General features: G+C 55.5%; 1 protein-coding gene across 1 annotated transcript; it reads left to right on the forward strand.

Annotated features, from left to right (window-relative positions):
• Positions 1-11,730: 11,730 nt before the first annotated feature.
• LOC136607604 (acidic proline-rich protein HP43A-like) lies at positions 11,731-12,410 on the forward strand. The gene is made up of 2 exons (XM_066589050.1): positions 11,731-11,865; positions 12,120-12,410. Exons 1-2 carry the CDS (start codon positions 11,731-11,733, stop codon positions 12,408-12,410), a joined length of 426 nt encoding a protein of 141 aa, XP_066445147.1.
• The last annotated feature ends 13,011 nt before the right edge of the window (positions 12,411-25,421 follow it).

The following is a 25,421-nucleotide window of genomic DNA, read 5'->3' on the forward strand; positions in this document are numbered from 1 at the left end:
TGACCCCCTATAGTAGTGCCAGGGATGCTGCCTGGCCAGAGTCCAATAGCAACCCTCCTATAAGCTTCTGGCCGGGGAGCATCCCTACACTCACCTGCTGCAGCCTGGTCCGGCGTTGGCAGCATTGTGGAGTCTATGACTGCTGAAGTCAGAGACTTAGAACTGCTGGACTTGAGCTGCAGGTGGGGTGAGTAGAGGCAGCGCCTGGTGGGATCCGCTGGGGTTGGAGAGGAAGCCGCTGGGTCGCCCCCCGTGCAGTGGCCGAGGTTTGTCATTGCAAGCACCGCTCTGAAAGGGATATCACTGACAGCCCTACACTTCCACTCCGACCCCAAAGCATCCTGGTGGGCACTGTCTGGATATCGCCCACATTCAGCACGGCCGGCGGGGCGGTGGGCCGCGTGTTGGACATCTGTGCTGTAAGATATCACTAAGTCTAGATGAGTCTACGCCATAAGATCTACCCTGTCTTACTTGTTATAGAGCGCCCTCCTCTGGGGGTCTAATCGCTGCAGGTGCCCCTCTTGTGGGACATACACCTGTTATCAGTCTCCATGTACCATGTGACGCCCGCCACACGCAATGAGATCCCACGGAACATGGCGGTCCTCCGTCGGGGACCAATGTGTGGATTCAGGATGGAATATGCCTCTCTTCATTAGGATGACATCCGAGGTCTAAAGGCCCTTTTACACACAATGATTGTTGTTCAAAAATCGCTGAAGAGCCGTCTTAATCCTCGCGTGTAAATGGGCCCATCTTACACCTTTCTGCCGAAGAATGATTTTATGTTCAGCAGAAGAGCTGATAGCAGGGAGCGCTGATAATACTGTCTCAGCTGTCAGCCCCGCGGCAGAACAAAGGGAATGTATTCACAGGACAGACCCCCCCCCCCCCGCTGTTCTCTGAGTACAGCTCGCCGCGGCTCACACTATAGGCATTAGTACCAATTAGTAGTTTATGCAAAATGATCGCTCAAAAGCCATCTTTTGAGCGATCACCCTTGTGTGTAAATGGGCCCTTAGTCCAATCCTCAACTCCCCCCCTCCCCCCCCCCCCCCCCCCCGGTCAGCCCTCCCTCAGTCTCCAGTATACCCCCTCATCCCCGTCCAACCCCTCCCCCGTCTGTCTCTCATCTGCCCCCCCCCCCCCCCCCCCCATTCGTCTCCCGTCCGTCTCTCGCCTGCTCCTCTGTCCTTCCGCTCATCCCTCTCTCGTCCTCCCCCTTGTCCGCTCCCCTCTCCTTGGTCTCCCATCAGCTGACTTATTGTCCCACTCTCTCACCCCTGCGTGGAGTCGGGCCCCATCAGTCGGTAGATTCCATTTGTTGCTGGGCCCTTTAGTCGTCAGGTCCCATTTATCACCAGTCCCATTAGTCGCTGGGACCCTTAGGTTGCTGGCCTATCCGTTTTCATGGCCGGGCCCATGACAGTCCTGGCCAGGGTTGGATGACATGGAGGAGGATCAGACTACATACAGGAGGTCTCCCCTTACCCACAGAGCTTACACTCTAATCCCTCAGATCTGCTCGAGGTTACGTCAGGGCGGCCGCACATGAGGGGATTACCACACTATGGAGACAGCGCGGCGCTGCAATCCCCTCATGTGATCTGTTTATAGCAGAGTGGCCACAATCCCTGCTCAGAGACCCCCAAGCGTCCATGAACACAATGCCAGCACTGCAGTGAGGACTGACACACAGCAGGGTCAATGCCATCATCGGGTAACATCGGACAGTTGCCCCCAATGTGAGGTCGGGCTTTGTGTCAGTCTTCACTGGAGTCTGGCATGCTGTTCATGGACTGGGGGTATCTGTCTGACAGGGGAGCACTGCAGAGATAAAACAAACCCTGTCACTTGGATGTGATTGACGGGGGTCCTGGGAGAGACCCTTACATGGCGTTCTCTAGGCTCCTCCCACTTGTTGAGGCCCCTCCCCCAGCTGCAGATATCTCTGGTGACTCTCTTTCTTTATAAAGGCAGTTGAGTTGCTTTTAGTTTATAACGCTCTCCCTAGTGATCTGAGCTGCAGTGTAAAGCATGAAGGGCCATATCCAGCTTCTCTGCTGACAGGGAACGCACTGCAGCCTGTAGTGGAGTCACTGGTGCGGCTGGTAATGCTTTAGGAGGAGGGGGCAATGCTCTGCAGACCTCCTGTCTCCTGGGATTCTGGGGGCCCCACAGCAGCACTGTCGGGCCACGTAAGAGCTGGGGATACGCTCCTAGCAGCACAGAAGCGGCTGTCGTGCTTCGCCTCCTGGGGGCCCAGTGGCCGGACCCTCCGTGGCCTCACGTGCGGCGTCTGATTATATGCAGATGTCAGGACTCTGTAATGGAAAGTGCGAGAAGCAGAGGCTGCTGGGAAAACACAGCGCTTCCAGCCAGGAGATGGAATGTGAGGATACGGCCGCGAACGGGTCAGGAGCCTCCGAGACCCCCAATATCAGCAGCAGATGAGCCCCCCAGGGCCAGCAGCGGGGGGACTTCCACAACATCGCCTGTTTGGATGATCTGCAGCGCCGATGACCTCCCCGATACATGCTGCAACATCATGTGACCCCTCAGTATGAAGAGCGCCAGAGCAGTAGGTCAGCGACAAGGAGGGGCCCCAAGAGCAGGAGGTCAGGGACTAACGAGGAGGGGCCCCGAGAACAGGAGGTCAGAGACTAACGGGCAGGGGCCTCGAGTGCAGGAGGCCAGTGATGAGGAGGGGCCCCGAGAGCAGGAGGTCAGGGACTAATAAGGAGGGGCCCCGACAACAGGAGGTCAGAGACTAACGGGCAGGGGCCTCGAGTGCAGGAGGCCAGTGATGAGGAGGGGCCCCGAGAGCAGGAGGTCAGGGACTAATAAGGAGGGGTCCCGACAACAGGAGGTCAGAGACTAACGGGCAGGGGCCCCGAGAGCAGGAGGTCAGGGACTAATGAGGAGGGGCCTCGAGAGCAGGAGGCCAGTGATGAGGAGGGGCCCCGAGAGCAGGAGGTCAGGGACTAACGAGGAGGGGCCGCGAGAGCAGGAGGTCAGGGACTAACGCGCAGGGGCCCCGAGAGCAGGAGTCCAGTGACGAGGAGGGGCCCCCTAGAGCAGGAGGCCAGTGATGAGGAGGGGCCCCGAGAGCAGGAGGTCAGGGACTAATAAGGAGGGGCCCCGACAACAGGAGGTCAGAGACTAACGGGCAGGGGCCTCAAGAGCAGGAGGCCAGTGATGAGGAGGGGCCCCGAGAACAGGAGGTCAGAGACTAACAGGCAGGGGCCTCGAGAGCAGGAGGCCAGTGATGAGGAAGGGCCCCGAGAGCAGGAGGTAAGGGACTAACGAGGAGGGGCCTCGAGAGCAGGAGGCCAGTGATGAGGAGGGGCCCCGAGAGCAGGAGGTCAGGGACTAACGAGGAGGGGCCCCGAGAGCAGGAGGTCAGGGACTAACACGCAGGGGCCCCGAGAGCAGGAGTCCAGTGACGAGGAGGGGCCCCCTAGAGCAGGAGATCAGCGACGAGGTAGAGCCCCGAGAGCAGGAGACCAGTGACGAGGAGGGGCCCCTGAGAGCAGGAGGCCAGTGACGAGGAGGGGCCCCCGAGAGCAGGAGGTCAGCGACGAGGAGAGGCCCCAAGAGCAGGAGGCCAGAGACGAGGAGGGGCCCCGCAAGCAGGAGGTCAGCGATCAGGTTGGGCCTCGAAAGCAGGTAGCCAGAGCAGGAGGTCAGCGACAAGGGGGAGCCCCGAAAGCAGGAGGCCAGAGTAGGAGGTCAACAACGAAGAGGGGCCCCGAGAGCAGGAGGTCGGAGTGGAGAAGGGGCCCCGAGAGCAGGAGGCCAGAGACGAGGATGGGCACCGAGAGTAGGAGGTTAGCAACAAGGAGTGGCCCCGAGAGCAGGAGGCCAGAGCAGGAGGTCAGCGACAAGGAGGGGCCCCAAGAGCAGGGGATGAGAGATGAGAAGGGTCCCCTGAGAGCAGGAGGTCAGCGAGCAGGAAGGGCCCCAAAAGCAGGAGGTTGAGTAGGAGGGGCCCCGAGAGCAGGAGGCCAGAGACAAGGAGGGGCACCGAGAGCAGGAGGTCAAAGACGAGGAAGGACCCCGAGAGCAGGAGGTCAGAGACATGGAGGGCCCTCAAAATCAGGTCAGCGACGAGAAAGGACCCCCAGAGCAAGAGGTCAGAGACGTGGAGAGGCCCTGGAAGAAGGAGGTCAGAGACGAGGAGGGGACCAGGGAGTAGGAGGTCAGCGACAAGGTGGGGCCCCAATAGCAGGAAATCAGCGACTAGGTAGAGCCCCGAGAGCAAGACATCAGCTATGAGGAGGGGCCCAAGAGCAGGAGGCCAGAGTATTAGGTCAGCAACAAGGAGGGCCCCGAGAGCAAGAGGTCGGAGTGGAGAAGGGCCCCCGAGAGCAGAAGGTCAGAGACGTGGAGGGGCCCCGAGAGCAAGAGGTCAGAGATGAGGAGCCGCCCCAAGAGCAGGAGGTCAGAGATGAGCAGGGGCCCCGAGAGCAGAAGGTCAGCGACGAGGAAGGGCCCCAAGACCAGGAGGTCAGAGACGTGGAGGGGCACAGAGAATAGGAGGTCAGCGACGAGGAAGGGCCCGGAGAGCAGGAGGCCAGAGACAAGGCGCGGCCCCGAGAGCAGGAGGTCAGAGACGAGAAGGTGCCCCTAAGAGCAGGAGGTCAGCGAGTAAGAGGAGATCCGAGAGCAGGAGGCCAGAGACGAGGAGGGGCCCCGAGATCAGGAGATCAGAGAGAAGGAGGGGCCCTGAGAGCAGGAGGTCGGCGACGAGGAGCCGCCCCGAGAGTATGAGTTTAGCAACAAGGAGTGGCCCCGAGAGCATGAGGCCAGAGCAGCAGGTCAGCGACAAGGAGGGGCCCCAAGAGTAGGAGATCAGCGACAAGGTAGAGCCCTGAGAGCAGGAGGCCAGAATATGAGATCAGAAACGAGGAGGGGCTCCAAGAGCAGAAGGTCAGAGACGAGGAGGGGCCCGAGGGCAGGAGGTCAGCAACGAGGAGGGGCCCCAAGAGCAGGAGGCCAGAGATGAGGAGCGGCTCCAAGAGCAGGAGGTCAGAGATGAGAATCGGCCCCAAGAACAGCAGGTCAGCAAGTAGGAGGGGCCACGAGAGCAGGAGGCCAGAGACAAAGAGGGGCCCGAGATGAAAGAGAAGGAGGGGCCCTGATTGCATTAGGTCATTGACGAGGAGGGGCCCCAGGAGTAGGATGTTAGCAACAAGGAAGGGCTCGGAGATCAGAAACAAGGAGGGATGCCAAGAGCAGGAGATCAGCGACGAGGTAGAGCCCCGAGAGCAGGAGGCCAGAGACGAGGAGGGGCCCCGACATCAGGAGATCAGAGGCAAGGAGGGCCCCTGAGAGCAGGAGGCCAGCGACGAGGAGGGGCCCCGAGAGTAGGAGGTTAGCAACAAGGAGTGGCCCCGATAGCAGGAGGTCAGAGCAGGAGGTCAGCAACAAGGAGGGGCCCTGAGAGCGTTAGGTCAGTGACGAAAAGGGGCCACAAGAGAAGGAGATCAGCGACAAGGTAGAGCCCTGAGAGCAGGAGGCCAGAATATGAGATCAGAAACGAGGAGGGGCTCCAAGAGCAGAAGGTCAGAGACGAGGAGGGGCCCCGAGGGCAGGAGGTCAGCGACGAGGAGGGGCCCCAAGAGCAGGAGGCCAGAGATGAGGAGCTGCTCCAAGAGCAGGAGGTCAGAGATTAGAAGCGGCCCCAAGAACAGGAGGTCAGCAAGTAGGAGGGGCCACAAGAGCAGGAGGCCAGAGACAAGGAGGGGCCCCCGAGATGAAAGAGAAGGAGGGGCTCTGATTGCAGGAGGTCAGCGATGAGGAGGGGCCCCGGGAGTAGGATGTTAGCAACAAGGAAGGGCTCAGAGATCAGAAACAAGTAGGGATGCCAAGAGTAGGAGATCAGCGACGAGGTAGAGCCCCGAGAGCAGGAGGCCAGAGACGAGGAGGGGCCCCGACATCAGGAGATCAGAGAGAAGGAGGGGCCCTGAGAGCAGGAGGCCAGCGACGAGGAGGGGCCCCGAGAGTAGGAGGTTAGCAACAAGGAGTGGCCCCGATAGCAGGAGGCCAGAGCAGGAGGTCAGCGACAAGGAGGGGCCCACAATAACAGGAGATCAGTGACGAGGTAGAGCCCTGAGAGCAGGAGGTCAGCAAAGAGGAGGGGCCCCAAGAGCAGGACGTCAGAGATGAGGAGGGGCCTTGAGGGCAGGAGGTAAGCAACAAGGAGGGGCCCTGAGAGCAGGAGGTCAGTGACAGGAGGGTCCCCAAGAGCAGGAGGCCATAGACAAGGACCGGCTCCAAGAGCAGGAGGTCATAGGTGAGAAGCGTCCCCAGGAACAGCAGGTCAGCAAGTAGGTGGGGCCCCCAAGAGCAGGAGGCCAGAGATAAGTAGGGGCCCTGATTGCAGGAGGTCAGCGACAAGGAGGGGCCCCGGGAGTAGGAGGTTAGCGACCAGTAAGGGCTCGGAGATCAGAAACAAGGAGGGACGCCAAGAGCAGGAGATCAGCGACGAGGTAGAGCACCGAGAGCAGGAGGCCAGAGACGAGGAGGGGCCCCGACATCAGGAGATCAGAGGCAAGGAGGGGCCCTGAGAGCAGGAGGTCAGCGACGAGGAGGGGCCCCGAGAGTAGGAGGTTAGCAACAAGGAGTGGCCCCGATAGCAGGAGGCCAGAGCAGGAGGTCAGCGACAAGGAGGGGCCCCAAGAACAGGAGATCAGTGACGAGGTAGAGCCCTGAGAGCAGGAGGTCAGCACAGAGGAGGGGCCCCAAGAGCAGGAGGTCAGAGATGAGGAGGGGCCCCAGAGCAGGAGGCCAGCAAGTAGAAGGGGCCCTGAGAGCAGGAGGTCAGCGACGAGGAGGGGCCCCGAGAGTAGGAGGTTAGCAACAAGGAGTGGCCCCGATAGCAGGAGCCCAGAGCAGGAGGTCAGCGACAAGGAGGGGCCCCAAGAACAGGAGATCAGTGACGAGGTAGAGCCCTGAGAGCAGGAGGTCAGCAAAGAGGAGGGGCCCCGAGAGCAGGAGGTCAGAGATGAGGAGGGGCACCGAGGGCAGCAGGCCAGAGACTAGGAGGGGCCCCCGAGAGCAGGAGGCCAGAGACGAGGAGGGGCCCTGAGAGCAGGAGGCCAGAGACTAGTAGGGGCCCCGAGAGCAGGAGGCCAGAGACGAGGAGGGGCCATGAGAGCAGGAGGCCAGAGATGAGGAGGGGCCATGAGAGCAGGAGGCCAGAGATGAGGAGGGGCCCCAGAGCAGGAGGCCAGCAAGTAGAAGGGGCCCTGTGAGCAGGAAATCAGTGACGAGGAGGGGCCCCAAGAGCAGGAGGCCAGAGACAAGGAGCGGCTCCAAGAGCAGGAGGTCAGAGATGAGAAACGGCCCCAGGAACAGGAGGTCAGCAAGTAGGTGGGGCCCCGAGAGCAGGAGGCCAGAGACGAGGAGGGGCCCCGATATCAGAAGATCAGAGGCAAGGAGGGGCCACGAGAGCAGGAGGCCAGCGACGAGGAGGGGCCCCGAGAGTAGGAGGTTAGCAACAAGGAGTGGCCCCGATAGCAGGAGGCCAGAGCAGGAGATCAGCGACAAGGAGAGGCCCCAAGAACAGGAGATCAGCGACGAGGTAGAGCCCTGAGAGCAGGAGGTCAGCAAAGAGGAGGGGCCCCAAGAGCAGGACGTCAGAGATGAGGAGGGACCCCGAGGGCAGGAGGTCAGCAAGAAGGAGGGGCCCTGTGAGCAGGAGGTCAGTGACGAGGAGGGGCCCCAAGAGCAGGAGGCCAGAGACGAGGAGCGGCTCCAAGAGCAGGAGGTCAGAGGTGAGAAGCGGCCCCAGGAACAGGAGGTCAGCAAGTAGGTGGGGCCCCCGAGAGCAGGAGGCCAGAGACAAGTAGGGGCCCTGATTGTAGGAGGTCAGCGACGAGGAGTGGCCCCGGGAGTAGAAGGTTAGCGACAAGAAAGGGCTCGGAGATCAGAAACAAGGAGGGACCCCAAGAGCAGGAGATCAGCGACGAGGTAGAGCCCCGAGAGCAGGAGGCCAGAGACGAGAAGGGGCCCCGTCATCAGGAGATCAGAGGCAAGGAGGGGCCCTGAGAGCAGGAGGCCAGCAACGAGGAGGGGCCCCGAGAGTAGGAGGTTCGCAACATGGAGTGGCCCCGATAGCAGGAGGCCAGTGCAGGAGGTCAGCAACAAGGAGGGGCCCCAAGAACAGGAGATCAGTGACGAGGTAGAGCCCTGAGAGCAGGAGGTCAGAGTCGAGGAGGGGCCCCGACATCAGGAGGCCAGCGATGAGGAGGCGCCCCGAGAGTAGGAGGTTAGCAACAAGGAGTGGCTCCGATAGCAGGACGCCAGAGCAGGAGGTCAGTGACAAGGAGGGGCCCCAAAAACAGGAGATCAGCGACGAGGTAGAGCCCTGAGAACAGGAGGTCAGCAAAGAGGAGGGGCCCCAAGAGCAGGAATTAAGAGACGAGGAGGGGCCCCGAGAGCAGGTGGTCAGTGATGAGAAGGTGCCCCAAGAGCAGGTGGTCAGCAAGTAGGAGGGGCCCAAGATCAGGAGATCAGTGACAAGGAGGGGCCTCGAGAGCAGGAGGCCAGAGATGAGGAGTGGACCTGAGAGCAGGAGGCCAGAGATGTCGCGGGGCCCTAAGAAGCAGGAGGTCAGAGATGAGGAGGGGCTCAGAGTAGGAGGTCAGAGATGAGGAGTGGCCCCTAGAGCAGGAGGCCAGAAACAAGTAGGGGCCCTGATTGTAGGAGGTCAGCGACGAGGAGTGGCCCCGGGAGTAGAAGGTTAGCGACAAGAAAGGGCTCGGAGATCAGAAACAAGGAGGGACCCCAAGAGTAGGAGATCAGCAACGAGGTAGAGCCCCGAGAGCAGGAGGCCAGAGACGAGGAGGGGCCCCGACATCAGGAGATCAGAGAGAAGGAGGGGCCCTGAGAGCAGGAGGCCAGCGACGAGGAGGGGCCCCGAGAGTAGGAGGTTAGCAACAAGGAGTGGCCCTGATAGCAGGAGGCCAGAGCAGGAGGTCAGCGACAAGGAGGGGCCCACAATAACAGGAGATCAGTGACGAGGTAGAGCCCTGAGAGCAGGAGGTCAGCAAAGAGGAGGGGCCCCAAGAGCAGGACGTCAGAGATGAGGAGGGGCCTTGAGGGCAGGAGGTAAGCAACAAGGAGGGGCCCTGAGAGCAGGAGGTCAGTGACAGGAGGGTCCCCAAGAGCAGGAGGCCATAGACAAGGAGCGGCTCCAAGAGCAGGAGGTCATAGGTGAGAAGCGTCCCCAGGAACAGCAGGTCAGCAAGTAGGTGGGGCCCCCAAGAGCAGGAGGCCAGAGATAAGTAGGGGCCCTGATTGCAGGAGGTCAGCGACAAGGAGGGGCCCCGGGAGTAGGAGGTTAGCGACCAGTAAGGGCTCGGAGATCAGAAACAAAGAGGGACGCCAAGAGCAGGAGATCAGCGACGAGGTAGAGCACCGAGAGCAGGAGGCCAGAGACGAGGAGGGGCCCCGACATCAGGAGATCAGAGGCAAGGAGGGGCCCTGAGAGCAGGAGGTCAGCGACGAGGAGGGGCCCCGAGAGTAGGAGGTTAGCAACAAGGAGTGGCCCCGATAGCAGGAGGCCAGAGCAGGAGGTCAGCGACAAGGAGGGGCCCCAAGAACAGGAGATCAGTGACGAGGTAGAGCCCTGAGAGCAGGAGGTCAGCAAAGAGGAGGGGCCCCAAGAGCAGGAGGTCAGAGATGAGGAGGGGCCCCAGAGCAGGAGGCCAGCAAGTAGAAGGGGCCCTGAGAGCAGGAGGTCAGCGACGAGGAGGGGCCCCGAGAGTAGGAGGTTAGCAACAAGGAGTGGCCCCGATAGCAGGAGGCCAGAGCAGGAGGTCAGCGACAAGGAGGGGCCCCAAGAACAGGAGATCAGTGACGAGGTAGAGCCCTGAGAGCAGGAGGTCAGCAAAGAGGAGGGGCCCCGAGAGCAGGAGGTCAGAGATGAGGAGGGGCACCGAGGGCAGCAGGCCAGAGACTAGGAGGGGCCCCCGAGAGCAGGAGGCCAGAGACGAGGAGGGGCCCTGAGAGCAGGAGGCCAGAGACTAGTAGGGGCCCTGAGAGCAGGAGGCCAGAGACGAGGAGGGGCCATGAGAGCAGGAGGCCAGAGATAAGGAGGGGCCCCAGAGCAGGAGGCCAGCAAGTAGAAGGGGCCCTGTGAGCAGGAAATCAGTGACGAGGAGGGGCCCCAATAGCAGGAGGCCAGAGACAAGGAGCGGCTCCAAGAGCAGGAGGTCAGAGATGAGAAACGGCCCCAGGAACAGGAGGTCAGCAAGTAGGTGGGGCCCCGAGAGCAGGAGGCCAGAGACGAGGAGGGGCCCCGATATCAGAAGATCAGAGGCAAGGAGGGGCCACGAGAGCAGGAGGCCAGCGACGAGGAGGGGCCCCGAGAGTAGGAGGTTAGCAACAAGGAGTGGCCCCAATAGCAGGAGGCCAGAGCAGGAGATCAGCGACAAGGAGAGGCCCCAAGAACAGGAGATCAGCGACGAGGTAGAGCCCTGAGAGCAGGAGGTCAGCAAAGAGGAGGGGCCCCAAGAGCAGGACGTCAGAGATGAGGAGGGACCCCGAAGGCAGGAGGTCAGCAAGAAGGAGGGGCCCTGTGAGCAGGAGGTCAGTGACGAGGAGGGGCCCCAAGAGCAGGAGGCCAGAGACGAGGAGCGGCTCCAAGAGCAGGAGGTCAGAGGTGAGAAGCGGCCCCAGGAACAGGAGGTCAGCAAGTAGGTGGGGCCCCCGAGAGCAGGAGGCCAGAGACAAGTAGGGGCCCTGATTGTAGGAGGTCAGCGACGAGGAGTGGCCCCGGGAGTAGAAGGTTAGCGACAAGAAAGGGCTCGGAGATCAGAAACAAGGAGGGACCCCAAGAGCAGGAGATCAGCGCCGAGGTAGAGCCCCGAGAGCAGGAGGCCAGAGACGAGGAGGGGCCCCGTCATCAGGAGATCAGAGGCAAGGAGGGGCCCTGAGAGCAGGAGGTCAGCAACGAGGAGGGGCCCCGAGAGTAGGAGGTTCGCAACATGGAGTGGCCCCGATAGCAGGAGGCCAGTGCAGGAGGTCAGCAACAAGGAGGGGCCCCAAGAACAGGAGATCAGTGACGAGGTAGAGCCCTGAGAGCAGGAGGTCAGAGTCGAGGAGGGGCCCCGACATCAGGAGGCCAGCGATGAGGAGGGGCCCCGAGAGTAGGAGGTTAGCAACAAGGAGTGGCTCCGATAGCAGGACGCCAGAGCAGGAGGTCAGTAACAAGGAGGGGCCCCAAGAACAGGAGATCAGCGACGAGGTAGAGCCCTGAGAACAGGAGGTCAGCAAAGAGGAGGGGCCCCGAGAGCAGGAATTAAGAGACGAGGAGGGGCCCCGAGAGCAGGTGGTCAGTGATGAGAAGGTGCCCCAAGAGCAGGTGGTCAGCAAGTAGGAGGGGCCCAAGATCAGGAGATCAGTGACAAGGAGGGGCCTCGAGAGCAGGAGGCCAGAGATGAGGAGTGGACCTGAGAGCAGGAGGCCAGAGATGTCGCGGGGCCCTAAGAAGCAGGAGGTCAGAGATGAGGAGGGGCCCAGAGTAGGAGGTCAGAGACGAGGAGTGGCCCCTAGAGCAGGAGGCCAGAGACAAGGAGGGGCCCCAAGAGCAGGAGGTCAGAGAGTAGGAGGGGCCCCAAGAGCTGGAGGCCAGAGACGGGTAGGGGACCCATGATTAGGAGATCAGAGAGAAGGAGGGGCCCTGAGAACAGGGGGCCAGAGTAGGAGGTAAGCGACATGGATGGGCACCAAGAGCAGGAGATCAGCGATGAGGTAGAGCCCCGAGAGCAGGACGTCAGCGACAATGAGGGGCCTGAGAGCAGCAGGCCAGAGTATGAGGTCAGCAACGAGGAGGGGCCCCAAGAGCAGGAGGTCAGAAATGAGGAGGGGCCCTGAGGGCAGGAGGTCAGCGACGAGAAGGGGCCCCAAGGCCAGGAGGCCAGAGATGAGGAGCGGCTCCAAGAGCACGAGGTCAGAGACGAGAAGCGGCCCCAAGAGCAGGAGGTCAGCGAGTAAGAGGGGCCCCCGAGAGCAGGAGTCCAGAGACAAGGAGGGGCCCTGAGATGAGAGAGAAGGAGGGGCCTTGAGAGCAGGAGGTCAGCGATAAGGAGTGGCCCCGAGAGCAGGAGGTCAGTGACAAGGGGGGGGCCCAAGAGCAGGAGATCAGCGACGAGGTAGAGCCCCGAGAGCAGGAGGTCAGCTACAAGGAGGGGCCCGAGAGCAGGAGGCCAGAGTATGAGGTCAGCAACGAGGAGGGGCCCTGTGAGCAAGAGGTCAAAGTCGAGGAGGTCCCCCGAGAGCAGGAGGTCAGAGACGAGGAGGGGCCCCAAGAGCAGGAGGTTAGCAACGAGGAGGGGCCCCAAGAGCAGGAAGTCAGAGACGAAGAGCGGCCCCAAGAACAGGAGGTCAGCAAGTAGGAGGGGCCACGATAATAGGAGGCGAGAGACGAGGAGGGGCCCCAAGAGCAGGAGGCCAGAGACAAGGAGGGGCCCTGAGAGCAGGAAGCCAGAGACAAGGAGGGGCCATGAGAGCAGGAATCCAGAGATGGGGAGGGGCCCCGAGAGCAGGAGGCCAGCAAGTAGAAGGGGCCCTGTGAGCTGGATGTCAGAGACGAGGAGGGGCCCCTGAGAGCAGGAGGTCAGCATGTAGGAGGGGCCCATGAGAGCAGGAGGCCAGAGACGAGTAGGGGCCCCGAGAGCACGAGGTCAGAGACGAGGAGGAGCCCCGAGAGCAGGAGGTCAGCGACAAGGTGGGGCCCTGAGAGTAGGAGGTCAGTGACAAGGAGGGGTCCCGAGAGCAGGAGTTCAGCAACAAAGAGGGGCCCCGAGAGCAGGAGGTCAGAGTCGAGGAGGGGCCCGAGAGCAGCAGGTCAGTGAGTAAGAGAGACCCCGAGAGCAGGAGGCCAGAGATAAGGAGGGGCCCCAAAGAGCAGGAGGTCAAGACGAGGAGGGGCCCTGAGAGCAGGATCTTAAAGGGGTTGTCCCGAGGCAGCAAGTGGGTCTATACACTTCTGCATGGCCATAATAATGCACTTTGTAATGTACATTGTGCATTAATTATGAGCCATACAGAAGTTATAAAAAGTTTTTTACTTACCTGCTCCGTTGCTAGCGTCCTCGTCTCCATGGTGCCGACTAATTTTCGCCCTCCGATGGCCAAATTAGCCGCGCTTGCGCAGTCCGGGTCTTCTCCTCTTCTCTATGGGGCTCCGTGTAGCTCCGTGTAGCTCCGCCCCGTCACGTGCCGATTCCAGCCAATCAGGAGGCTGGAATCGGCAATGGACCGCACAGAAGCCCTGCGGTCCATGAAGACAGAGGATCCCGGCGGCCATCTTCAGCAGGTGAGTATGAAGACGCCGGACCGCCGGGATTCAGGTAAGCGCTGTGCGGGTGGTTTTTTTAACCCCTGCATCGGGGTTGTCTCGCGCCAAACGGGGGGGGGGGGTTTAAAAAAAAAAAACCCGTTTCGGCGCGGGACATCTCCTTTAAGTCTTGTGCCCATGGCTCCACCCCCAGGTGTTTAAGCCCCTCCCCTGTTTAGTGTTCTTGGCTTTTTTGTCAATGGCTCCTCCCTTATACGTATAAGCCCCACCTCCTTTTTACTGTTCCTGGCTCTTGTGTCCATGAGTCCTCCTCATCTGTAAGCCCCCCCTCCATTCAGTGTTCCTGACTCCTCCCCCAATTGTATAAGCCCCTCCCATGTTGAGTGTTCCTGGCTCCTCCCCATGTGTATAGGCCCCTCCCAGTGTAGTGTTTCTGGCCCCTCCCCTATGTGTATAAGACCACCCCCCGTTAAGTGTTCCTGGCTCTTGTCTCCATGGCTCCTCCTCCATGTATATAAGCCCCTCCCTTATAGTGTCCCTGGGTCTTGTGTCCATGGCTCCTCCCCCTGTGTATAAGCACCTCCTCAGGCTTCAGCTGTCAGACTCTATGTCCTGCATGTTGCCAGCGGCCCCTTTAAGACTCGGCCCCCACCTCGCTCTTCCTCGGTTGGACTGTAGATAAGCCGTACGGATCTTGTTACGTTTCTGCAGGAACCGGATCCTTTTGCGGCCGCCGACCTCATTACTGAAGCGCTGAAGCCGCAGAACATAAAAGGAGCGACTCAGCAGAAGACGGGAGGAGCTGGCCGCTATAGGACAGCGCCATAGCGTGCCGCACTACGCCTGCATATGGGGGAGGACATCCCTCTGCACCGCGGCGCCTCCTGCTGCGCTCTTCTATGTAGGGTCTCTGAGAATATTCCGTATCCCAGCAAAGCCGCCGTTAGGGTCACCTCTACCCCCGACACACGCACCCGTAATATTCTGTGGTGCAATGCATGCACTCGCCTGAGTCCACGGGGAGAGAGAAAAACGGACAACACGCAGACGCCGTACGGCGCTGCGCACATCTGTAACAGGCTGGGGCGCTGCTAGGGTCTTACAAAATCAGGGACACGAACCCCAAAGCACATGCTGCCCCCCCATATACTGCCAGACACGCAGTCCCCCATATACTGCCAGACATGCTGCCCCCCCCCCATATACCGCCAGACATGCTGCCCCCCCATATACCGCCAGACATGGTGCCCCCCATATACTGCCAGACACGCAGTCCCCCATATACTGCCAGACATGCTGCCCCCCATATACCGCCAGACATAGTGCCTCCCCATATACCGCCAGACATGCTGCCCCCCCATATACTGCCAGACACGCAGTCCCCCATATACTGCCAGACATGCTGCCCCCCCCCATATACTGCCAGACACGCAGTCCCCCATATACTGCCAGACATGCTGCCCCCCCATATACTGCCAGACATGCTGCCCCCCATATACCGCCAGACATAGTGCCTCCCCATATACCGCCAGACATGGTGCCCCCCCCATATACCGCCAGACATGCTACCCCCCATATACCACCAGACATGGTGCCCCCATATACCGCCAGACATGGTGCCTCCCCATATACCGCCAGACATGCTGCCCCCCATATACCGCCAGACATGCTGCCCCCCATATACCGCCAGACATGGTGCCTCCCCATATACCGCCAGACATGCTGCCCCCCATATACCGCCAGACATGGTGCCTCCCCATATACCGCCAGACATGCTGCCCCCCATATACCGCCAGACATGCTGCCCCCTCATATACCGCCAGACATGCTGCCCCCCGTATACTGTCAGACATGCTGCCCCCCATATACCGTCAGACATGCTGCCCCCCCAAATACCGCCAGACATGCTGCCCCCCCCATATACCGCCAGACATGCTACCCCCATATACCGTCAGACATGCTACCCCCATATACCGCCAGATATGCTGCCCCCCATATACCGCCAGACATGCTGGCCCCCATATACCGTCAGACATGCTACCCCCATATACCGCCAGACATGCTACCCCCATATACCGCCAGATATGCTGCCCCCCATATACCGCCAGACTTGCTGGCCCCCATATACCTCCAGACATGCTGCCCCCCCCCCCCATATACCGCCAGACATGCTGCTACTGAGGACGGCACCGTGCAGAGACCACTGTAACCACTTTACAAGTCATAAGTAATACCACCACAGTGTGACCCCCACACAGTGAGACAGCGCCGCTCAGGACTGCTGCAGCACTGCCTGCAATACCACCAGGAATGTGACTGCGCTGACACCTGGCAGGCAGAGATTCAGGGCAGCACACTTATGGCGGAGCTCCAGCGGCGACTCTGATAACACTTATGGCTCATAACACAAATGTACAGCTAGCCGAAAAGACAGAAAGCATCCTTCATTACACTGCAGCTCACCCCACCTCTATATACTGCATGTATAGTGATAACTCCTCCTGCTGCACTGCAGCTCACCCCACCTGTATATACTGCATGTATGATGACAACACCTCCTGCTGCACTGCAGCTCACCCCACCTGTATATACTGCATGTATGATGATAACACCCCCTGCTGCACTGCAGCTCACCCCACCTGTATATACTGCATGTATGATGATAACACCCCCTGCTGCACTGCAGCTCACCCCACCTGTATATACTGCATGTATGATGACAACACCTCCTGCTGCACTGCAGCTCACCCCACCTGTATATACTGCATGTATGATGATAGCACCTCCTGCTGCACTGCACTCACCCCACCTGTATATACTGCATGTATGATGATAGCACCTCCTGCTGCACTGCACTCACCCCACCTGTATATACTGCATGTATGATGATAGCACCTCCTGCTGCACTGCAGCTCACCCCACCTGTATATACTGCATGTATGATGATAACACCCCCTGCTGCACTGCAGCTCACCCCACCTGTATATACTGCATGTATGATGATAACACCCCCTGCTGCACTGCAGCTCACCCCACCTGTATATACTGCATGTATGATGACAACACCTCCTGCTGCACTGCAGCTCACCCCACCTGTATATACTGCATGTATGATGATAGCACCTCCTGCTGCACTGCACTCACCCCACCTGTATATACTGCATGTATGATGATAGCACCTCCTGCTGCACTGCACTCACCCCACCTGTATATACTGCATGTATGATGATAGCACCTCCTGCTGCACTGCAGCTCACCCCACCTGTATATACTGCACGTATGATGATAACACCTCCTGCTGCACTGCACTCACCCCACCTGTATATACTGCATGTATGATGATAACACCCCCTGCTGCACTGCAGCTCACCCCACCTGCATATACTGCATGTATGATGATAACACCCCCTGCTGCACTGCAGCTCACCCCACCTCTATATACTGCATGTATGATGATAACACCCCCTGCTGCACTGCAGCTCACCCGACCTGTATATACTGCATGTATGATGATAGCACCTCCTGCTGCACTGTACTCACCCTACCTGTATATACTGCATGCATGATGATAACACCTTCTGCTGCAATGCAGCTCACCCCACCTGTATATACTGCAAGCATGATGATAACATCCCCTGCTGCACTGCAGCTCACCCCACATTTATATACTGCATGTATGATGATAACACCCCCTGCTGCACTGCACTCACCCCACATTTATATACTGCATGTATGATGATAGCACCTCCTGCTTCACTGCAGCTCACCACACCTGTATACACTGCATGTAGGATGATAACACCCCCTGCTGCACTGCAGCTCACCCCACCTGTATATACTGCATGTATGATGTTAGCACCTCCAGCTGCACTGCAGGTCACCCCACCTATATATACTGCATGTATGATGATAGCACCTCCTGCTGCACTGCACTCACCCCCACCTGTATATACTGCATGTATGATGATAACACCTCCTGCTGCACTGTACTCACCCCACCTGTATATACTGCATGTATGATGATAACACCTCCTGCTGCTCTGCAGCTCACCACACCTGTATATACTGCATGTATGATGATAGCACCTCCTGCTGCACTGCAGCTCACCCCACCTCTATATACTGCATGTATGATGATAACACCTCCTGCTGCACTGCAGCTCACCCTACCTGTATATACTGCATGTATGATGATAACATCCCCTGCTGCACTGCAGCTCACCCCACCTGTATATACTGCATGTATGATGATAACATCCCCTGCTGCACTGCAGCTCACCCCACCTGTATATACTGCATGTATGATGATAACATCCCCTGCTGCACTGCAGCTCACCCCACCTCTATATACTGCATGTATGATGATAGCACCTCCTGCTGCACTGTAGCTCACCACAGCTGTATATACTGCATGTATGATGATAACACCCCCTGCTGCACTGCAGCTCACCCCACCTGTATATACTGCATGTATGATGATAGCAACTCCTGCTGCACTGTATTCACCCTACCTGTATATACTGCATGTATGATGATAACACCTTCTGCTGCAATGTACTCACCCTACCTGTATATACTGCATGCATGATGATAACACCCCCTGCTGCACTGCACTCACCCCACCTGTATATACTGCATCTATGATGATAGCACCTCCTGCTGCACTGCAGCTTACCCCACCTCTATATACTGCATGTATGATGATAGCACCTCCTGCCGCACTGCAGCTCACCGCACCTCTATATACTGCATGTATGATGATAACACCTCCTGCTGCACTGCAGCTCACCCTACCTGTATATACTGCATGTATGATGATAACATCCCCTGCTGCACTGTACTCACCCCATCTGTATATACTGCATGCATGACGATAACATCCCCTGCTGCACTGCAGCTCACCCCACGTGTATATACTGCATGTATGATGATAACACCCCCTGCTGCACTGCCACTCACCCCACCTGTATATACTGCATATATCATGATAGCACCTCCTGCTGCACTGCACTCACCCCCACCTGTATACACTGCATGTATGATGATAAAACCTCCTGCTGCACTGCAGCTCACCCCACCTGTATATACTGCATGTATGATGATAGCACCTCCTGCTGCACTGTAGCTCACCCCACCTCTATATACTGCATGTATGATGATAACACCTCCTGCTGCACTGCAGCTCACCCCACCTGTATATACTGCATGTATGAGGATAACACCTCCTGCTGCACTGCAGCTCAACCTACCTGTATATACTGCATGCATGATGATAACATCCCCTGCTGCACTGCAGCTCACCCCACCTGTATATACTGCATGTATGATGATAACATCCCCTGCTGCACTGCAGCTCTCCCTACCTGTATATACTGCATGCATGATGATAACACCTCCTGCTGCACTGCACTCACCCCACCTGTATATACTGCATGTATGATGATAGCACGTCCTGCTGCACTGCAGCTCACCCCACCTGTATATACTGCATGTATGATAACAACACCTCATGCTGCACTGCCGCTCACCCCACCTGTAAATACTGCATGTATGATGATACCATCCCCTGCTGCACTGTACTCACCCCACCTGTATATACTGCATGTATGATGATAACACCTCCTGCTGCACTGCAGCTCACCCCACCTGTATATACTGCATGTATGATGATAACATCCCCTGCTGCACTGTACTCACCCTACCTGTATATACTGCATGTATGATGATAGCACCTCCTGCTGCACTGCAGCTCACCCCACCTGTATATACTGCATTTATGATGATAACACCCCCTGCTGCACTGCAGCTCACCCCACCTGTATATACTGCATGTATGATGATAACACCTCCTGCTGCACTGCACTCACCACACCTGTATATACTGCATGTATGATGATAACACCCCCTGCTGCACTGCCGCTCACCCCACCTGTATATACTGCATGTATGATGATAACATCCCCTGCTGCACTGTACTCACCCCACCTGTATATACTGCATGAATGATGGTAACACCCCCTGCTGCACTGCAGCTGCACTGCAGCTCATCCTACCTGTATATACTGCATGTATGATGATAACACCTTCTGCTGCACTGTACTCACCCCACCTGTATATACTGCATGTATGATGATAACACCCCCTGCTGCACTGACGCTCACCCCACCTGTATATACTGCATGTATGATGATAACACCGCCTGCTGCACTGCACTCACCCCACCTGTATATACTGCATGTATTATGATAACACCTCCTGCTGCACTGCAGCTCATCCTACCTGTATATACTGCATGTATGATGATAACACCTTCTGCTGCACTGTACTCACCCCACCTGTATATACTGCATGTATGATGATAACACCCCCTGCTGCACTGCAGCTGCACTGCAGCTCATCCTACCTGTATATACTGCATGTATGATGATAACACCTTCTGCTGCACTGCACTGCACTCACCCCACCTGTATATACTGCATGTATGATGATAACACCTCCTGCTGCACTGCAGCTCATCCCACCTGTATATACTGCATGTATGATGATAACACCCCCTGCTGCACTGACGCTCACCCCACCTGTATATACTGCATGTATGATGATAACATCCCCTGCTGCACTGTACTCACCCCACCTGTATATACTGCATGTATGAGGATAACACCTCCTGCTGCACTGCAGCTCACCCCACCTGTATATACTGCATGTATGATGATAACACCTTCTGCTGCACTGTACTCACCCCCCCTGTATATACTGCATGTATGATGACAACACCTCCTGCTGCACTGCACTCACCCCACCTGTATATACTGCATGTATGATGATAACACCCCCTGCTGCACTGCAGCTCACCCCACCTGTATATACTGCATGTATGATGATAACACCCCCTGCTGCACTCACCACACCTGTATATACTGCATGTATGATGATAGCACCTCCTGCTGCACTGCACTCACCCCAACTGTATATGCTGCATATATGATGATAACACCCCCTGCTGCACTGCACTCACCCCACCTGTATATACTGCATGCATGATGATAACATCTCCTGCTGCACTGCAGCTCACCCCACGTGTATATACTGCATGTATGATGATAACAACTCATGCTGCACTGCAGCTCACCCTACCTGTATATACTGCATGCATGATGATAACATCCCCTGCTGCAGTGCAGCTCACCCCACGTGTATATACTGCATGTATGATGATAACACCTCCTGCTGCACTGCACTCACCCCACCTGTATATACTGCATGTATGATGACATCCCCTGCTGCACTGCACTCACCCCACCTGTATATACTGCATGTATGATGATAAAACCTCCTGCTGCACTGCACTCACCCCACCTGTATATACTGCATGTATGATGATAGCACCTCCTGCTGCACTGCAGCTCACCCCACCTGTATATACTGCATGTATGATGATAACACCTCCTGCTGCACTGCAGCTCACCCCACCTGTATATACTGCATGCATGATGATAACACCTCCTGCTGCAATGCAGCTCACCCCACCTGTATATACTGCATGTATGATGATAGCACCTCCTGCTGCACTGCACTCACCCCACCTGTATATACTGCATGTATGATGATAGCACCTCCTGCTGCACTGCACTCACCCCACCTCTATATACTGCATGTATGATGATAAAACCTCCTGCTGCACTGCAGCTCACCCTACCTGTATATACTGCATGCATGATAATAACATCTCCTGCTGCACTGCAGCTCACCCCACGTGTATATACTGCATGTATGATGATAACATCCCCTGCTGCACTGTACTCACCCCACTTGTATATACTGCATGTATGATGATAACAACTCATGCTGCACTGCAGCTCACCCCACCTGTATATACTGCATGTATGATGATAGCACCTCCTGCTGCACTGCAGCTCACCCCACCTCTATATACTGCATGTATGATGATAACACCTCCTGCTGCAATGCAACTCACCACACCTGTATATACTGCATGTATGATGATAACACCTTCTGCTGCACTGTACTCACCCCACCTGTATATACTGCATGCATTATGATAACATCCCCTGCTGCACTGCAGCTCACCCCACGTGTATATACTGCATGTATGATAACAACACCTCCTGCTGCACTGCACTCACCCCACCTGTATATACTGCATGTATGATGATAGCACCTCCTGCTGCACTGCAGCTCACCCCATCTGTATATACTGCATGTATGATGACATCCCCTGCTGCACTGCACTCACCCCACCTGTATATACTGCATGTATGATGATAAAACCTCCTGTTGCACTGCACTCACCCCAACTGTATATACTGCATGTATGATGATAACACCTCCTGCTGCACTGCAGCTCACCCCACCTGTATATACTGCATGTATGATGATAACACCCCCTGCTGCACTGCAGCTCACTCCACCTGTATATACTGCATGTATGATGATAACACCCCCTGCTGCACTGCAGCTCATCCCACCTGTATATACTGCATGCATGATGATAACACCTCCTGCTGCACTGCACTCACCCCACCTGTATATACTGCATGCATGATGATAACACCCCCTGCTGCACTGCACTCACCTTGCCCCCCTTCCCTGGGTGTAATAACGGCCGCCGTGTATATAGAGCATCACTGGCTGCACTCACCCCCGGTACATTTTTGTGCAGCAGTGAATATAGAGCAGCTCCGGCTAGACTGCACTCCGCAGTGTATAAGGACCACCCCTAGCTGCACTGCACTCATCTCTGCCTGCACTGCAGTTACCCCCCTCCCTAGGTATATTAATGGCTGTAGTGTATATAGAACATCCCTGGCTGCCCTGCACTAACCTCCCCCCGGGTATATTAATGGCCGCAGTGCATATACAGCATACAGCTGCACTGCAGGCCTCCCCACCTCTTGCTGCCCGCAGTGACTAGAGAGCATGTATGACGTCGCCCTGTGTCTGGGGTAATGTCTAGAGGCAGTAGGGAACATTCCGGGCTGCAGTGCCGGTTCACACCCGGGAACGTCCGCTGCAGGAAGATCTATTTCTGTCCCCTTCCTGTAGAAGCACAAGAACCCCTCAGCGGATCCGGAGGAAGAAGGATCCTGGGAGCGGCGGCACCAAGATGGACACTGCACCCCAATATATACTCCATGTTATATACTACAGCATAATATCTACTGCACCCCAATATATACTGCATCCTGATATACACTGCACCCCAATACATAATGCACCAAGATATACACTGTCACCAATACATACTGCACCAGGATATATACTGCACCCCATTATATACTGCACCAAGATATACACTGCACCCCAATACATACTGCACCAAGATATACACTGCACCCCATTATATACTGCACCATGTTATATACTACAGCATTATATCTACTGCACCCCAATATATACTGCATCCTGATATACACTGCACGCCAATTCATACTGCACCAAGATATACAATGCACCCCAATATATACTGTGCCAAGATATACACTGTACCCCAATACATACTGCACCAAGATATACACTGTCACCAATACATACTGCACCAGGATATATACTTCACACCATTATATACTGCACCAAGATATACGCTGCACCCCAATATATACTGCACCATGTTATATACTACAGCATTATATGTACTGCAGCAAGATATACACTGCACCCCAATATATACTGCACCAAGATATACACTGTACTCCAATATATACTGCAGCAAGATATACACTGCAGCCCAATATATACTGTGCCAAGATATACACTGCACTCCGATATACACTGCACCCCATTATATACTGCACCAAGATAAACACTGCAGCCCTATATATACTGTGCCAAGATATACACAGCACCCCAATATATACTACTCCATGTTATATACTACTGCATAATATCTACTGCACCCCAATATATACTGCATCCTGATATACAATGCATCTCAATACATACTGCACCAAGATATACACTGCACCCCAATATATACTGCACCAAGATATACACTGCACCCCAATATTACTGCACCATGTTATATACTACAGCATAATATCTACTGCACCCAGTTTACACTGCACCAAGATATACACTGCATTATATACTATACACTGCATGCAAATATTTACACTGCACCCCAAAATATACTGCACCAAGATATACACTGTATCCTGATATACTGCACCGAATTAACTGCGTCATCATAATATACACTGCACCCCGCTATCTACCGAATCCTGAAAAACACTGCATCCTAATATATACTGGAACAAGATATATACTACATCCTGATACACGCTGCACCCCAATATACACTGCACCATGATATATACTACATACTGATATACATTGCACCCTGATATACATGATGCCAAGATTTTAAATTGCACCCCAATATAATGCACCATGTTATATACTCCATCAATATATACTCTGCATCGTGATATACACTGCACCCCAATATATACTACACCAAGGAATACACTGTATCCTGATATACAATGCAAGCTATACACAGTAAGTCTAATATTTATATAGAGACATAGAAGATGATGGCAGGGGGAGAGCACATGGTCCATCTAGTCTGATATCTATATAGAGACATAGAAGATGATGGCAGGAGGAGAGCACATGGTCCGTCTAGTCTGATATCTATATAGAGACATAGAAGATGATGGCAGGGGGAGAGCACATAGTCCATCTAGTCTGATATCTATATAGAGACATAGAAGATGATGGCAGGAGGAGAGTACATGGTCCATCTAGTCTGATATCTATATAGAGACATAGAAGGTGATGGCAGGAGGAGAGCACATGGTCCATCTAGTCTGATATCTATATAGAGACATAGAAGATGATGGCAGGAGGAGAGCACATGGTCCATCTAGTCTGATATCTATAGAGAGACAGAGAAGATGATGGCAGGAGGAGAGCACATGGTTCATCTAGTCTGATATCTATAGAGAGACAGAGAAGATGATGGCAGGGGGAGAGCACATGGTCCATCTAGAAGATATCTATATAGAGACATAGAAGATGACGGCAGGGGGAGAGCACATGGTCCATCTAGTCTGATATCTATATAGAGACATAGAAGATGACGGCAGGAGGAGAGCACATAGTTCACCTAGTCTGATATCTATATAGAGACATAGAAGATGATGGCAGGAGGAGAGCACATGGTCCATCTAGTCTGATATCTAAATAGAGACATAGAAGATGATGACAGGAGGAGAGCACATGGTCCATTTAGTCTAATATCTATATAGAGACATAGAAGATGCTGGCAGGAGGAGAGCACATGGTCCATCTAGTCTGATATCTATATAGAGACATAGAAGATGATGGCAGGAGGAGAGCACATGGTCCATCTAGTCTGATATCTAAATAGAGACATAGTAGATGATGACAGGAGGAGAGCACATGGTCCATCTAGTCTGATATCTATATAGAGACATAGAAGATGATGGCAGGAGGAAAGCACATGGTCCATCTAGTCATATCTATATAGAGACATAGTAGATGATGGCGGGAGGAGAGCACATGGTCCATCTAGTCTGATATCTATATAGAGACAGAGAAGATGATGGCAGGGGGAGAGAACATGGTTCATCTAATCTGGTATCTATATAGAGACATAGAAGATGATGGCAGGAGGAGAGCACATGGTCCATCTAGAAGATATCTATATAGAGACAGAGAAGATGATGGCAGGGGGAGAGAACATGGTTCATCTAATCTGGTATCTATATAGAGACATAGAAGATGATGGCAGGAGGAGAGCACATGGTCCATCTAGAAGATATCTATATAGAGACATAGAAGATGATGGCAGGGGGAGAGCACATGGTCCATCTAGTCTGATATCTATATAGAGACATAGAAGATGACGGCAGGAGGAGAGCACATAGTTCACCTAGTCTGATATCTATATAGAGACATAGAAAATGATGGCAGGAGGAGAGCACATGGTCCATCTAGTCTGATATCTATATAGAGACATAGAAGATGATGACAGGAGGAGAGCACATGGTCCATCTAGTCTGATATCTATATAGAGACATAGAAGATGATGGCAGGAGGAGAGCACATGGTCTATCTA

Source organism: Eleutherodactylus coqui, chromosome 1 (genome assembly GCF_035609145.1).
Source record: "Eleutherodactylus coqui strain aEleCoq1 chromosome 1, aEleCoq1.hap1, whole genome shotgun sequence".
NCBI lineage: Eukaryota > Metazoa > Chordata > Amphibia > Anura > Eleutherodactylidae > Eleutherodactylus > Eleutherodactylus coqui.